Source organism: Caenorhabditis remanei, chromosome III (assembly GCF_010183535.1).
Source record: "Caenorhabditis remanei strain PX506 chromosome III, whole genome shotgun sequence".
Classification (NCBI taxonomy): Eukaryota; Metazoa; Nematoda; class Chromadorea; order Rhabditida; family Rhabditidae; genus Caenorhabditis; species Caenorhabditis remanei.
The window spans coordinates 3,939,437-3,955,228 of record NC_071330.1 but is presented as its reverse complement, the minus strand read 5'-3'; the positions used below and the strand labels follow the sequence as shown (position 1 = coordinate 3,955,228).

At 38.4% G+C, this 15,792-nt stretch overlaps 3 protein-coding genes across 3 annotated transcripts; 1 reads left to right on the top strand and 2 right to left on the bottom strand.

Moving 5' to 3' along the window:
* Positions 1-467: 467 nt before the first annotated feature.
* On the top strand, positions 468-1,552 carry GCK72_008944 (uncharacterized protein; the record flags this gene model as incomplete). The annotated part of the gene is made up of 3 exons (XM_003099477.2): positions 468-829; positions 877-1,000; positions 1,403-1,552. 3 exons carry the CDS (start codon positions 468-470, stop codon positions 1,550-1,552), a joined length of 636 nt encoding a protein of 211 aa, XP_003099525.2.
* Positions 1,553-2,102: 550 nt separating this feature from the next.
* Positions 2,103-11,789, bottom strand: GCK72_008943 (uncharacterized protein; the record flags this gene model as incomplete). The annotated part of the gene is made up of 17 exons (XM_053727128.1): positions 2,103-2,439; positions 2,497-2,654; positions 3,584-3,881; positions 3,930-4,026; positions 4,072-4,147; positions 4,199-4,313; positions 4,661-4,890; positions 4,933-5,211; positions 5,263-5,341; positions 5,395-5,550; positions 7,629-7,785; positions 8,077-8,158; positions 8,206-8,430; positions 8,489-8,782; positions 9,290-9,588; positions 9,823-10,130; positions 11,566-11,789. 17 exons carry the CDS (start codon positions 11,787-11,789, stop codon positions 2,103-2,105), a joined length of 3,414 nt encoding a protein of 1,137 aa, XP_053586705.1.
* A 1,971-nt stretch (positions 11,790-13,760) lies between these two features.
* GCK72_008942 (uncharacterized protein) lies at positions 13,761-15,771 on the bottom strand (the record flags this gene model as incomplete). The annotated part of the gene is made up of 4 exons (XM_003099487.2): positions 13,761-14,069; positions 14,910-15,264; positions 15,319-15,386; positions 15,721-15,771. 4 exons carry the CDS (start codon positions 15,769-15,771, stop codon positions 13,761-13,763), a joined length of 783 nt encoding a protein of 260 aa, XP_003099535.2.
* Positions 15,772-15,792: the final 21 nt, after the last annotated feature.

The following is a 15,792-nucleotide window of genomic DNA, read 5'->3' as shown; positions in this document are numbered from 1 at the left end:
GTGAAAAGGATGAACCGTGAGTGTAGTGACAAAATTTCAGCGTTGATTTACAAAGAAAAACTTTATTGCAACGTCTTATGAGTGTGAGGCTAAGCCTCTGAAGACTTCACTAATCCGTGATAAATGTTAAGCCTGTGAACACGCAACGCAACCGCTACGCGATCGACAGAGCTAAATTTGGAAGTGCTCCGCCGGGCTGAAAGATAAACACGCATCGCGACCGCGTCGCTTCTGATTTCCTTGACTCCGCCCCCAAAAAGAATTAGAAAAAAACGAGGAGCTGAAGTGAGAAACAAGGTGTGCGACGGCTCCGCCCCTTTATACATTCGAAATGTGCAAAACAAGAGATCAGAGAAAGCAAAAGAGCTGAAAGTTATCTGAGTTCTATTGAGAAACTAGACTCGCTTTTTTAATGTTCTTCCCTCCTTTCTATGTGATACCAATAATTAAAAGCTTGCAGGCCAAAAATGGTTCAAATCAAGATCAACATGGAGCCAAAAGATCCGGAGGAGGCACCCGAAGAGTTGGAGAAACTGAAGACCGCTGCCGACATCGCAGCGGAGATCAAGGATAGAAACCGGAAATTGGATGTGATTGTCCACGACTACATCGTCGACATGGACAGATATGTGTGGGTGAACAGCTGCTTCCTGGTTCTCTTCTTGGATATCTGGATCAAAATGATGATTGAGATGGTGTCAGAGCGTGGATCCTTCTGGAAGAGATTCACTCTTTACGTCGAGACATTCATCTTTTTCGCTTCTTTCATTCTTCTGGTTCTGTACATCTGGGCGGTTTATAGCGATCAGAAGAGAGGACGTGCTCTTTTGTAAGTTCTTCATAAAAAAACTGAAAGTCATTTTATATTAATTTTAGGCAAAAAGACATCGACCCAAAAGACCCGGAATCCGTCAGAAAACACCGCTTCAGCTACACCTTGGAAGAGCTCGATGAGTGGGAGGAGTACATGGTACAGCTCAATAAACGGAGAAATTTTAAGGTTAGTTTTATCCATACTTGCAAACAGGGCCGAAACGGGCGGTCTCGCTTCCATAGCAATCTTATGAGCTGAAAAGTATACTAAAATGTAGATATCGGCGAGTTCTATATCTGAGGCTTACAACGGGCTGATGAATGTGCCGCGGGCAGGGAATAACTATTTTGGCCATTTTCGAGTTTTTTTTGCCATTTTCCCCTGGCCCGCACCATGTTTACGACTAGCCAACCGCCCGCAGGTCACAGATATAACACTGGCAGAGATCTATATTTTGGTATATTTTTTACCTCATAAAACTTGGTTTGAAGCGAGTTACGCGCCGGCCCGTGTCTGCCCGTTTCGGCCCGGTTCGCAAGTATGCTTTTATCAACATACTCATCCAATTAATTACGAATAAATGTTTAGTATCAAGCCTGCTACCACCGCTTCATGATTCTGATCGCTCTCATGTTCATGCTTCCTGCCTGGTACTTCTTCAACGCAATGCTCGTCGACTCGCCTCTCTCCGTCTTCAACTACTTTGACACTGTCAACACGACTATGAACATTTTGTAAACATCTCGTTTCTTCTACTGTATCTCTAATCCATATTGTCACTAAACCAAAAAGTTGTTGTTAATTTCACCCTTCTCATCCATTTTGTTCTTACCCAATTTTACCACAAAATGGTTTTTTACGTTTTCTTGTGCTTATTTTTAAATTTTTTTGAACTGAAAATTCGCTGCTTCTCATCTCTGTCTCTATTCTTTAAGAATTGACCCCGATTAGTGGTTTCTTGAATCTCTCCAGTTGTGATAAATCTACTTAATACATTAATGAAATAAAGTTTACTCGAGAAGTTTTATCATGGCGATTTCCTGTTCAGGTTCAATAGCACGGCACTTATTTCCGTTTAAGAATGGCAGACTTACTCAATATTTATATTTATCAAAAAAATTGTTTACAAAGTTCTTTTTTAAAACTTTTGCAGTTAGTAACTCTAAGCCACTCAAATCTCCCTATTTTGCAATTATACTTTGATTTTTAAAATGGAAAAAAATTTATTAGTAGTTCCTAGATAACACAACCCGTATCAATAATCAAAAAATTTTCTATAAAACACAATTCAAATATTAAAAGTGACCGTATTCGGAGGGCTCAGCTTCAATGATTTACTCAACAAATCCCTAGTTTCATTGAATTGTCTTCTCGAGGATACAGTACTACTGCTGCTATAAAATCGATCAATCGAAAGAGTGTATCCAGATGGAGTGGCACTTTGATGAATATTAATTTCTTCAAGTTCTGAAACTGGTGGAGGCGTTGAGAGTGGTAGTGGTGGTGGTGGAGGGGATGGAGTACGATGACGGATTGCAGGAACTGGAGGAGGTGGAGGAGGTGGAGGACCAGGTGGAGATGGATGGTATTCAGGGAGAATAAGGGCGGGAACAGCGAGAACTAGTCTGGAAGAATGGTTTTTGTTTCAGTAGAGCGCGTTTGCTGAAAAACAGAAAACTCACTGCTCATCAATCTTTGGTCTTGCAGGATCTCTCATTTCAGGTGTCATTTGATTTGAAGAAGATACTGTAGAGAATCCATTGAAAGTCATCTGAGGTTTGATTCGTCGAAGCACCAAGATGTTCGAGTTTCCACCGTAGTCATAGGATTGCAGTTGGTCCTTAATTGGTTTTATTCAATTTTTGCCAATAAAAAAAAGCGGTCTGTGCAATTTACAAAATTTCTGTGAAACTGTGTTTTCTCATTTCATAGGCTACGGACTTCTCAAACATCGGGCCGGATTCAAAAATGAGTGCTCATTTTTTCCCAAAATGTTTCGAAATTTTTAGATAATCCAGAATAAAAGTGCTTCAATTACCACACATATTTGGCTTTTGATTATACTTTACATTTTTAGTCGATAACTAGACTTTTTTCAAATAAATTCAAACAATTCAGCAAGCTAAAATGTTTGAGCGCGACATAATCCCGTTACAATTTATTTCCAGAGGATTATGTTGATTAGTATGGTTAGCAAGGGAAGTCTTTGGAGACGCGGCTTTCAAACGATCTATAAATTTAGTCATAAGTAATTTCGACTACGGGGAGTCCATTTCTGTCATCAAAATCAGCTAAATGTCTTTGCGATTCTAGTTGAGGGCTCTCAAGCTTTTCTTATGGTTTAGCTTTTCCACATGGAATTGCAAATCGTTTGTTTGTCCCAGTGGTTCACCTGTGCTCGTACGTTGCAGAAATGGGAGCCTCTTTGCGTATACTATTTTCCGATTCGGAATTCTATGTGAAAAAGCTTAGCCATATAAAAAGTTTGAGAGCTCATAACTCGGCTCGCAGAGACGTTTAGCGGGTTTTTATGGCAGAAATGGACACCCCAGAGTCGAAAGTACCTACGACCAAATGTATAGATCGTTTGAAAGCCGCTTCTCCAATGACTTCCATATAAGCTCTGCATTCACTAATGCGTTACTAACATGTAAGTAACAAATGAGGCGGAGCTGTTATGCAACATACACTTTGACTGAGACGACCTCTAAGTAGGCGGAGCTTTGATAACCGTTCCTCATTCAAACAACAATCGACACCCCTTCTCACCTGTATCTTCTTAGCCACTACAATCGGACTCCGATTATTATGAAATGCCGAATTCAAGTCCTCCATTGTCAACATACTCCAAACCATACTATTCGCCACAATCAATCCCTCAATGTCCTCCGATAATCGTATGTTTTTATAGGAATGAGTCGGCAAAACGACAGGAAAAGTAGAGAAGTGACCGATTTGTTTGGATGTTCCAATGACTCCATTTATTCGGTTCTCTTCGTCAAGGAACCCGTGAGCGTCACGGATTCTGGAGTACTCATCGTCATCTATCTCATACCGTCCGTTGATTCTGAAACGTTGGAAATATTATTTAAAATTCTAAAAACTCTATTCTTACATTGTCTTCAGCTTCTGATTCCTAGCAATCGCTGCACTCATAGTTCCAGTAGATGCTATTTCAAGGCGTCGTTCATGGAGCCGGATAATCATCACACCTGGAAACTTTTAAATATATATTTTTCTGAAAAGTAAAAACTCACTAGCTCCCAACCGTTCTCCTTCCTCTCCCAATTCACAGTGACACCTCAGAAGAATCGATCGGATGTCTGATGTGACCTAAAAATTAGGAACCGAATAATAGTACTTTAATTCAAAAATCTATCTTACATTCTCTTTGAGATAAGATGTCAAAAATCTGCAAATCGAGGAGGACATGTAAGAGTTCGATCCGCCATCTATGAATCCAAAAGTGTTTTCCACGCGGACTTGACGGATGCATTGTCTGAAAATTTGAGGTTTTTAGAGCGGGGAACTTAGTATGCCGTTAAGCAACAAAAAAATGCATTCCAGCTTTTCTTGGTAGGCTGAAATGCTTAGGGTTACGGAAGCACACTGCCAGTCTGTTCATGTTTTACAGCGACGCATCAAGTCTCCAAAAAAATTACACCTTTTGATTGAATTTCAACTTTTATGTTAAAAAATTGACTTTAATTTAAAATTTAAAATTAAAATTTTGGTTAAAAACGGACCAAACCGACCTATGAGAAGTCTGCTTACCAGTATCCTCTATAAGTCGATACTCAGCGAATTTCAATAAGACGCTCCTCAAGGTACCCAAACCCAACTCACTTATTCTTCATGCCCCTCGATCCGGACACTCCTATTTGAAAACCAAACAAGTTCTGAGGTCCTTCCGAGATATTAATCGTGTTCATCTTCGAGTGCATATTTGCATTTTCTGGAAAGTTCTCGGTATCAAAGTCTCCGGAATTGCAGGTGACATCAAAGTGACGTAGATTTGGTGGAGCCTTGAATTGCAACGTTCCAAGGGAGATGTTGTTGGAGGACAGGTCAATTGTCTGTGAAATTTATGTTTTTGGGATTTTTGGAATATCACTTACATGAAGTTGTGCAGCAGCCTGTAACTCAGGAACATGAACCAACTGATTGGAATGTGCTCGGAGAATTTGTAGGCATGGGAGAAGGGAAAGGCAGTCAGCTAGACGTGTGAGTCGATTGGAGCTCAGGTTGAGGTCTTCTAGTAATTCCAAAGAGCTCAAGGCACTATCGTCAAATGAGTTTAGACGATTATGACTCAAATCGATGACTTTCAGATGCTTCATGTTGACGATAACTGGGACACTGTTCTCGGTTAGGTAGTTGTTGGCGGCGCGGAGGATCTGGAAGATTTTAGGTGCCTATTTTCAGGAAGCGATCCAAAAAGGTCTTACCTGCACTCTGCAAAACGATGAGCCGTCGAAATATGGCAGCAATTCGATCAAGTTGGAGGAAATGTTCAGTTGGCGTAACCTGAAAACTAGTTATTCTTTGGAAATCTTATTTTCCAATTTTCATATTTTTACCTTGGTAAAACACTGAAGAAGTGTTTTGGAAGAGAGGAAATCTTGTTTTTGTACAGAATCAATGTCTCCAGACAGTTCTCTTCTCCGAAATCCGGGAGATGCGAGATCTCGTTGACGAACGCGAAGATGGAGCGGAGGGATGGGGAGAAAAAGATTCTGGAATATATTTTGTATAAGGTAAGATAAAATAAGCTTAAATGGAGACCATGTAACTGTCACATGCCAGCGAACGCTTCTCCCGCAAGGGGGCGTGTCCACTGTCTGTGATCTCTCTCTCCCTCGCAGAGAATGCGATGCGCCTTATTGCCAGTCGTGTGCTAGGGACCGCTTAATGAACGGTCGCACTTTTATGTTTAACTTCTCTTATTTATAGTTATTATGTTTACTTCCCCTCTTCAGTATTAGTTAACTTTAGTATCACCTCTTTAACTATAGCTACACCATAGGAACCCATATACCAATCTATATAATAAATCTATAATAATAAGACGACCATGTTCTAATAGTGAGAGGTCTAAGTAAAGTGGAAGGATAATCGAACCCAATAACACCAAAAGGGCTTGTATTATTATACCAGCCTATCTGCCTCGCCTTCGGCGATTCAGTCGGCTGGTCTCTCTTCATTCACGTAGTCATTGACTTTCGAACACAGGCAAACCGCTGATGATAAAACGCGGGTCAAATGCGGGCGAAGGACGAAATTAGGACCAAACGTGGCCCTAATTTCACCTTACGCGGCTAAAAGCAGTTTTGAGGATGAAACGCGGGTGAGATGCGGGCGTCCTCATTTTTGAGGGGATCTCTAAAGCGCCGAGGATGAAACGAGGATCAAATGTGGATGAGTTGGCACTCATTCATTTTCAATTTTTATTTCATTTATTTCTATTTTCTCGTTTTTCGTGTAAGATTTTTCGTTTTTTCATCGAAAATAAGTTCATTTCAGTCAACTACATTCAATAGAGGTCTACCAGTTGGACTAAATAGCGGAATTTCTTTTTTCAAAGAGCAAAGAGGTTAGTTTTGTTTCGAAAATTGGAAAAATTGAATTATTTTCTTTTCAGAACAGTTTGCGATGATTGGATTACGGGTTGCAAGTGTTACCGCTAAATTTCAATAACTGTAAGTTCTCTTACGTAACACGAAAACTCTGAAATTTTGAATTTACGTTTTTGGTTATAATGGAAATTGAAACACAAAAAATTTGAATGAAACATTCCGAATTTTTTGTAAGTTTTTGGAAATTTCAATCAAAATTCTAAATCTTTGTATTTTTTGAGTTCATACTTCTATTTTGAGCAAAAAAGACGTTTCAAAAATCAAAATTCTTTGCTCTACGAACTTGAAGTAACCATCTTTTGTTTTTAAAATTCTTTTCAATAATCTTGGCAATTGTACTGAAAAATGTTACTTTATGAGTATCACCAAGAATAATACATAACTATAAACTCCTTTTTCAGATGATCGGCAACATCTGGATCGTGCCCCGGAAGCAACCCAAGAAGCAACATCAAAATCAAAACTGTCGAATGTTCGAATTCGCCACAACTTTTCTAAATTTTTCTATGTTTTTTTCTTAAGTTCGAATAAAATAAATATTCATATTAGTACAATTGTTTGTTGTTTCATAACTATTTACAAATAGAAAGAACCAGAAAATTCTGATCCGGGGAACCCCTGCCCAATTTTTCCGCTGCCGACCGCCGAGGATGAAAATTGGTCCAAATTAGGACCAAATTTGATGTCTTTTTTGGTATCGTTTTGACACCGAGTGTTCATCCGCGTTTGGACCAGATTTCGTCCTGAGCGGTTTGCCTGTGAATGTGCCCGCATGGCCGAGTGGTCTAAAGCGGCTGTCGCTGTCCAAAGCAAGCCAGTTCGGTTTTGCCCGCTGGCTCAGTTTCTCTTCTCTTTCCAAAACCGCTGCGGACAGTGCCTCAGACAGACAGACAAACACCACTTGTCTTTTATATATAAGAATGATAACTTTCAAAAACTTTAGAAATATCGTACGGTATCTTTGACCGTTCTTATCTCAAAAATTCGATTAGCTACAAAAAAGTTATCAACTGACAAAATGTTGTACATAAAATTTGCAACATTTCACTAGTTGACAACTTTTTGATAACTTCTCATCCCAGTGAGATACACCAGCTAGAAGTAGAGAGCTCGCAAAGGTGAGAGGGTTCAGAGGAGCAGACACTCTGGCTTCTCTGCGTCTCTGAACAAAAACTAACCTCTCTGGCAATGCGACCAATCCATTATTATTCGCTCTGAGAAATGTCAAATTCGGACACTCTGAAATCCAATCAGGCAGATTTTGGAAGTGGTTGTAGGACAGTGATAGAGTTTGGAGATTTTGCGGGAGTGGCATGACAACGAGGGAGTCGAGTACTGCAAAAAAAGTTATAAGGTTAATACATATGTAAGTGCGCTCTAATGCAAATTAAGTTTTTTTCAATGGAGCGTACTTTCTGAAAGTTCAAGTGCGCTTTATTGATGACCTCAGTGTTATTAACAGAGCGTAATCTCCATGCTAGGGGTTGGGTAAGTGCGCTCTATAGATAATCTAGTTTTCCTCAATAGAGCGCACTTGCTGTACAAACAAAGTTTTCTGTATAACGTTGATAGAAGTTTGGTAAGCGCGCTCTATCGATAATCCAGTTTTTATCAAAGAAAACTTACAATTATGATCAGCATACACATGAGTTAAACTCTCCCCACTTAAATGAAGACTTGTCAGTTGGAGGCGTTCACAATGTATAACCTGAAAGTGGACATCTGGAACAACAGACACACAAATGGACAACTTACTTTCAAAAACCTTAAATTAGTCAAGTGAACCGTCGAAACCATTGAGTTATCCCTCAAATCCAAGTGAGTGATATTCTCGATATCCAATCGGAATGACGTGTAAATAACATTCCGTCGTAGATCAATTTTCTGGATTTTCAGCTCTCCAACCCTATCGATCTTCTCAATATTGTTACCAGCTAGTCGCCACATGTCGAGGGATAAGTGGAACAGGCAGGGAGGAATCTGAAAAGTTTTAAAATGATTTTGAAACAAATTTTGAAAAGAAATCTCCAAAACAAACCTGCGAAAACTGATTGAAACTGACATCCAAGTTAACCAGATTCTGTAGTTCACTAATAGAATCTGGTAGACTATCCAATTGATTATTCGATAGATTCAGATACTGTAGACGTCTCATATTTGAGCATTCGTTTGGTACAGAAGATATGTAATTGGATGATAGATTCAGTTGACGGAGATGGGATAGAAGGGTTAGTTGGATTGGGAATGAGAGGATTTGATTGGCTGAGAGGTCGATGACTTGGAGCGAATGGACACGGTAGAGATCGTCAATGTAGCCAAGTGGAGCCATTGACTGGAAGGAATGAAGTTAAGGGAAAGAATAATTGCCTATAAATTAGGTGATTTTACTTCAAAACTCAAAAACAACAGAATTTTTCTGGACGCTGAGTGATGACCATGATCTCAAAAAAAACAGAGCATTGAATATCACTGCAGAATCAAAATTTTCTGGAGTCGAAGATTCCTCTTGGTAACTGTACTACCGTTATCAAGTAGACCGAACCGACCAAACGTCAGTTAGCTTGAGCAAGCGCATACGAAAACTACAGTACCGCACAAAAGGTTATCCACTTTGAATTTTTCCGCAAAAAATTACGAACTTTGACAGTGAATTTCGGTGTCACCTGATTGTCAACTTTTATTTTGTATGAGTTGGACAGAGCAAAAAGTATCACATTATTTTTGTGGTTGATCATTTTTATGTAGGGGCAATACCATGAAAGTTACAGGTCATCAAATCTAGTTCTCCCGGAAACCGATTAGTTTCAAAAGCTATGTTTAAATATTCCAAACCACCCACCTTCTCCGTCGGTGGCCTTGAAATCAGGGAATTCCTTCTTAAATTCAAAATCTGAATCCTCGCTTCATTATTCAGAATCTGTTCTGGTATCAACGTGAGTTGCTCATCACTCGCATCTACATGATTGCTCTTCTCCACTTGTTGAGCTCTCGTAAGCCACGCCTCCAGAATATTGGGTCGTTGAAAGATGATGAGATAGCAGGAGTCTTCATCTCGGAGTCGGAGGGCTCTTCCTTTCTTCGATTCGTAAATGTCAACTTTCATATTTCTAACTTGTAGAGCTTCGTCTTGGTTGTTTTCTGGAATATGGATTGGTGAAAAAACCAATTAATTAGAAAATTGTGTTCTCTAGAGGTTATTTTAGTGGATGTGGAGACACAACGCTTCCAAATTAGAGAGTGTGAGAGAGCAGACAGTTAGACAGTCTAGCCGCCTGCACTCTCTAACTCTGTCTAACTTCCAACCCCTATAACTCCACAGTCATTAGATAAAAATAAAATCTTCCAACTACGAAAATATTCCTAAAAACTTACTCGTTTGCAATCTGATATTCGAATTATAAAACACTGCTCTCGCATTTTGCCACGTATGAATCAACTTCCCCTTCCGCATCGTCACTTCTTCACTCAAAATATCCGAGTTCAGCGTACTCTTCGCTCGAATTCTGGGTCTCCCCAGAAAAAAGCTGAAAATATGACGAAACGCCGGAGAATCCGTGTATGAAAGGATGTCTTCGAGTGCCTGGGTGGTCTCCGTATTGTTCTCGTTTTCATCGGACATTGTCAGGATTCGACAGAAATCTTGGAGGATTGCAAGTGGAGAGGTGTCAGGTTTGAGTTGGCTGAAATATGGAATATGTAAACAAAGTTAGCGTGGAAGATTGGAGAGCCGTCGCTTTCTCAGACTACAGTACCGGCCAAAAATATATCACATTTTGCATTTTTCAGTTAAAAATGCACAACTTTGAGAGTGTATTACGGTAAAACTAACTGTCTTACAAAATAACTTTTTACGGAATCAAACAGACTAAGAGTAGAATTCCATTTTTGTAGTTGACAGATTTTTTGTACAAACATTCCCTAGAGCGTTATGACGACAGCTCAAAAAACACTATTTTGCACTGAAATTGGTCGATTTGAGGGAGAAATTACTTTGTCGATATCTAACTGTCTAGGGAGTGTCCGGACAGAAAAGTTCTCAACTACAAAAATGAAGCTCTACTTTTGACCTGTATTATTCATTAAAAACCTACTTGATGGGATTATCAAAATTGCCATGACACCCTCTCAAAGTTGGTCATTTTCAACTGAAAACGTCCGAAATCCATAACCTTTTCTTATATCACAAAATGACGAAGAACTATAAAAAGTTTGTCAACTAGTAAAATTTATGAAATTTTACACACTTCATTTTGTCAATAATAAGCATTTTTTGATGTTCGCTAGTTTTTGAGATACGAGCCCCACACTTCATACTATTGCAAACTCGACTTGGAGGAAGTATAATTTGAAGATTTCAAGAAGTGATCAATTGATGAAATGTGTGAAATGTCGTTACAAATATTTCCTTAATTTAACACTCAAAGAATAATATCTAGTTCTCGAGATACATCGCAATTTCTTCGTCTCTCAGATTCCTCCTGTTCCATATTTTCAACTTCGCACGGGTATATCTTATGATCTACATCAACCGTCAAATATTTGCACATAGGCAAAACATTAAGTAGAATATTTTGTCAGTTGACAACTTTTCTTTATCTTTCCTTACTCTTGAAACATAAACATTATTCTGCACCACATTTCGGAACCCTCTTCAAATAGCGATATCTCAGCGTAGACGCTAAATAACAAAAAATGTTCAACTAGTGAAATGTTTCGAATTTCAACACATAATTAACCTTTCGTCTATTTCATTTTTCAGATAAGTATGTAGTAGTTTTTAGCCTTCTCTGGCTTCTCTTCCTCTGATATCCGCTATAACCCGTATAACTATGTAAAAATTTTTGGTCTAATCCCAAAAAATTATCAACCTATAAAATGTTCAAAATATCATGTAGATCAATTTGATATTGGACAATTCCTCTTATACCTCCCCCAGTTTCCAAAATACCGACGGAGGGTAATTGCCCTCCCGGCTTTTAGCGGACTTTGCATTAAAAGAAAACGAATTTTAATTGGATTCATTTTGATGGGTGGTCAAGTAAATGGTCAATTTATTAGCTTCATTTTTTCTTCTCTTTTTCTTTCTTTGAAAAAAAACTTTTTAAAAATACCCACCGAAAATGATAATTCCCGATTTGAAGAGTGATGACGTCACACGAGAATTGTTGACATATCTGAGCACACGTCGTGTTTTCATCACATTCCATTCGAGTACTCCTCTGGCCATCCGATGAATACAGTCTCAAGAATCGTGACGACGTCTTCTTAATTGGCTTCAGAAGCATCGACGTGGAGGGGGAGGATGTGGAGTGGTGGTGGAGTTGTTCGTTGTTGTTCATTTAGGGATTGAGGAGGGAACTGGTGAAAGTTTATTTTTAGAAAACTAACAAAATTTATAGAAACGAAAATTTAAAAAAATAAGTAGCGTATGTCGAGAAAAACCTGAAAATGCATTTTTAAAAAATGCAGATTTCAGGTGCTTTAATAATTTGAACATATATTTTTTAAAGCAGACTTGTAAAATTACAGATCTCAAGTATATTCCTAAAAAAAAACTTTGAAACCTACAAAAAATCGTTCTTAAGAACTTTATTTCCGTAAAAAACCGGAAATTTTTCGAACAAAAAATATTTGAATTTTTCAGTACAGAATTCCCGGCCCGGCACGTTGAAAGTCTGTTTTGAAGGTTTTTTAAAAATAAAAATTTTAAAAATATTAAGTGAGAAGATTCCTATAAAAACAATAAGTTCTTCGGATTTCAGAAACATAAAGAAACGTCAACTCTAAACTGCAGTACATGTCAACAAGATATGAACTTTGGCCGTTTTCAGTTGAAATTGTGCAACTTTGAGAGTGCGTCATGACAATTCTGATTATCACACCCAGTAGGTTGTTATTGAATCATACAGATCAAAAGTAGATCTTCATTTTTGTCGTTGACAACTTTTTTGTACGAGCATCCCCTAGAGAGTTATGGCCATTTGAAGAGGACAGCTCAAAAATCACGCACTTGCGACAGTGGATAAGTTTTCCAAAGTCCATCATGGTCTCCCGTATTGTAAAATCAAATAAAATGTTTATTATTAGCAAAGGCCTAATCAGGCACTTCTTTTTCTAGTTGACAACTTTCTTGTAGTAGTTTTCACTGAGATTTTATAGGCCATTGAAGTGGAGGCACATGTTGAAAAATGTATCATTTCATCAACGGTCAATAACTTTTTACAGAGACTTATGTCGAAAAAGTTGTCAACTACAAAAATAAAGGACTAAACTTGATCTACAAATATCATATAAATTTACACTGAGAAGACCGCATGTGACTTTTAAAAATTCGCTCAAAAACGGAGAAATTTCGCATGTTGCTGCCTTGAGTTTTGAGAGTTTTAAACGGTTTTTTGCAGAATTAGAAGAACGACACGCTTCTTACAACTTCGCTCTACCGAAACCGAAAAAAAATGTGTGCGAAATTGAGAGACGCAGAGAGTGTGAGACATTTCTCAAAGGGATTTCGGTAGAGCGCAGTTGTAAGAACTATGCTTAGCTAATAACTTTTCAGGAAGGATTTGAACAAAAATGTTGTCCATATAAATAGAAAATGAAGGCGAAGATTTGATCTACACAATTTTTGTAAATGTTCATCTAGTGTGCTCTACGGGAATCGAGGAAAATCTCGTGAAAAACGAGAATTTCAATGGAGCGAAATTGTAAAACAAACAAAAGAACGAGTTCCCTACAATCGCGCTCCACCGAAATCGAAAACAAATTCTGCACTAGAGCGCGTTTCCTACATTTCAGTGGCGATAATACAAACTAAGAATGAGAATTCCTTAGAGAAAGATTCCGGAATATCTACCAAAGATCAACCCCCTCGAAACTGTTGCTAAAGGGACGAAACACGAAATAAAAAAAGAGATGAAACGGCTAAGCAGCAGCTAAAGTACTCTCCAGGCCATACAAAAAGAGAAGTTTCCCGGAGGAGTGGGCCGGTTGGTCATTTCTCTCTCTCTGTCTCCACTCGTGTGACATTTCAATGCAGTTAATTGGCCTACCGTCCCCTCTCTCTGTGTACACTTCTGGATAATAATAATGGGACTGTAGGAAAGATGCTTGCGTGACGAGAGACGAGGTCATTCAATTTGTCCAATAGAAAAGAGAGAGAGGAGTTCAAAGAGCGGGGATGGATCTGGGGAGAATGAATGGCTTTTGGCATTATAACGGAATTATAAGGGAACAGTTTCATAAAACGAATTGGAACAGCAATAACAGAAATAAGGGAAAAACTCAACAAAAAAAATCAAAAATATGGAAAATTAAGCAACCAGCGACACCTTCTTTCCCTCCACACTGACTCCACATTTTTGAAGTTTTTCATCGAATAGCGACTCCACGTCATCTGAATCACCGCCGTTCTTTGTCGAATACTCCTCGCAGACGGCCTTCCGAAGCTTCTTGATTTTCATCTCTCCACCGTTTTCTTTCAGTTTTCTCTTGATTACTTTCTTCCATTTGAACGATGATGGCGTGGATTCTGAATCTGCGTCTTCTGGAGCAGATGACGACGTGGCACCAGTCTTCTCAGCGGCGTCTTTCTTCGCTGCGGCGGCGGCTTCTTTTTGGGCCTGGAAGATGGGAGAGATTAGAATTTGAATTGGGAAAATCAAGATGCCTAATAGTAAGAATTTGTGATTCTGTAGATCCCAAGGTTAGAATTTTCAGAAATTTATATGTCCAGATGTCAGATTAAAAAAATACTAATTGTTTATGCTTCTATACCTAGATAGCCAGATCTCTAATGTGAAAAAAAAACTATTTCGATTTTAAACTGTGTTTCCATATTTTCAGATTTCTGATTTTTTTCCAGATTCCAATCTTTCTGTGTCGTGGTTTGTATATATGTTCGGACTGCTAGAGTATTATTCTGGTGTGTGTATGTCAGTGATTCCAGATATCCGGATGTCCGAATCAGGGCTGTGCAAAAAAACTTTTCCGATTTTTTTTCGAAAACTTCATACAGAAAAAAAATCGAAAAAATGTGTTTCGAAAATTTTTTACTGAAAAAACCGAAAAATTAAAAAAATATCAAGAAAACTGTCTGAAAAAATGAGCTTTTCGGAGGCAAAAATCTTGAATTTTTATGAAAACCGCAAAAATTTCAAAAAAAGACTCCGGAAACATGTTTTTAGTACAAAATTTTTTAAAAAATTTCAGGAAAAATCGAAAAATCACTATTTCTGTTACTTAATTTTCGAAAATTTCAGCAGAAATTTCCAAAATTTTTCGAACGGTTTTTTCGGCGATTTTTTTTTTCGAAAACCATTGAAGAATTTCTGTTTCAGGTGTTCCCAACTTAACTTTTCTCTACATTTCTAGTTTTTTTTTGTCTATCTTTTCATGTATACACATTACTTTTTACTTTTTTAAAGACGTCCAGTTTCCTTTCCCTCTTTCACTTCTCTCACCTTCTCCAGTTTCTGCATCTCCTCCTGCTTCCGAATCGCCTCCTCTCTCATCTTTTCAGCCTCTGCTGCAATCGCTTGCCACGCGCGCAACGCCAAATTCTTATCGCGTAGACGGCACGAGTTGATGAGGAAATTGATGAATTTCGCCTCTTTTCTCGGAATATTCGCGAATCCGGCCACACTTTTCAGCAGCTCTTTCACTTGTGAATCGGTGACGAACTCGATGGCTCTGTTCACTTGATCAACCCACGCATTCTGTTTCGCCTCTCCTTTATTCTCCTTTTCCACGTAGTTCTTGCCACCGTACTTCTGATTTTCAGTGATACATTTCACGTGGTCTTTGTACGTGTCGCGGCTGAAAAATACATAGTTTTGAGTTGGCTGGCGTGCCTTCGACGCTCTCACTCACGTATAGACAAGCTGGCAATCGATGCAACTGAATGTTGTGTTTCTGCATTGGAACAGATGACGTTCGACCTGAAATTTGTTATTTTTTGAAGATTATTTTTTGAAAAAATCAAATAAAACCATAGAAACTTGAGAAAAATCGGATTTTTGCATTTCTGCGCACGCATTTCAACCAGAATTCAAGTTTTTATATGGAAATTTTTTTTTGTGAATTTTCAAGAAATTTTGTGATTTTTTTCTGTATTTTCATGAAACTTTGCGATTTTTAAAGATAACTGCTTCACAACTGAAAAGCAGGTACTGATATGGGCGTGGCCAAACACTGTTTACGTTATTTTTAGCGGAAAAACTTCAATATTTTTCCATTTTTTATATATTTTCTTGCTGAAAATCATATATTTACCTGATTCTTTTTGCACGCCTCACCGCAATTGTTACACGAGAAGAACACCATCTGAATCGAAAAGTTAAAACT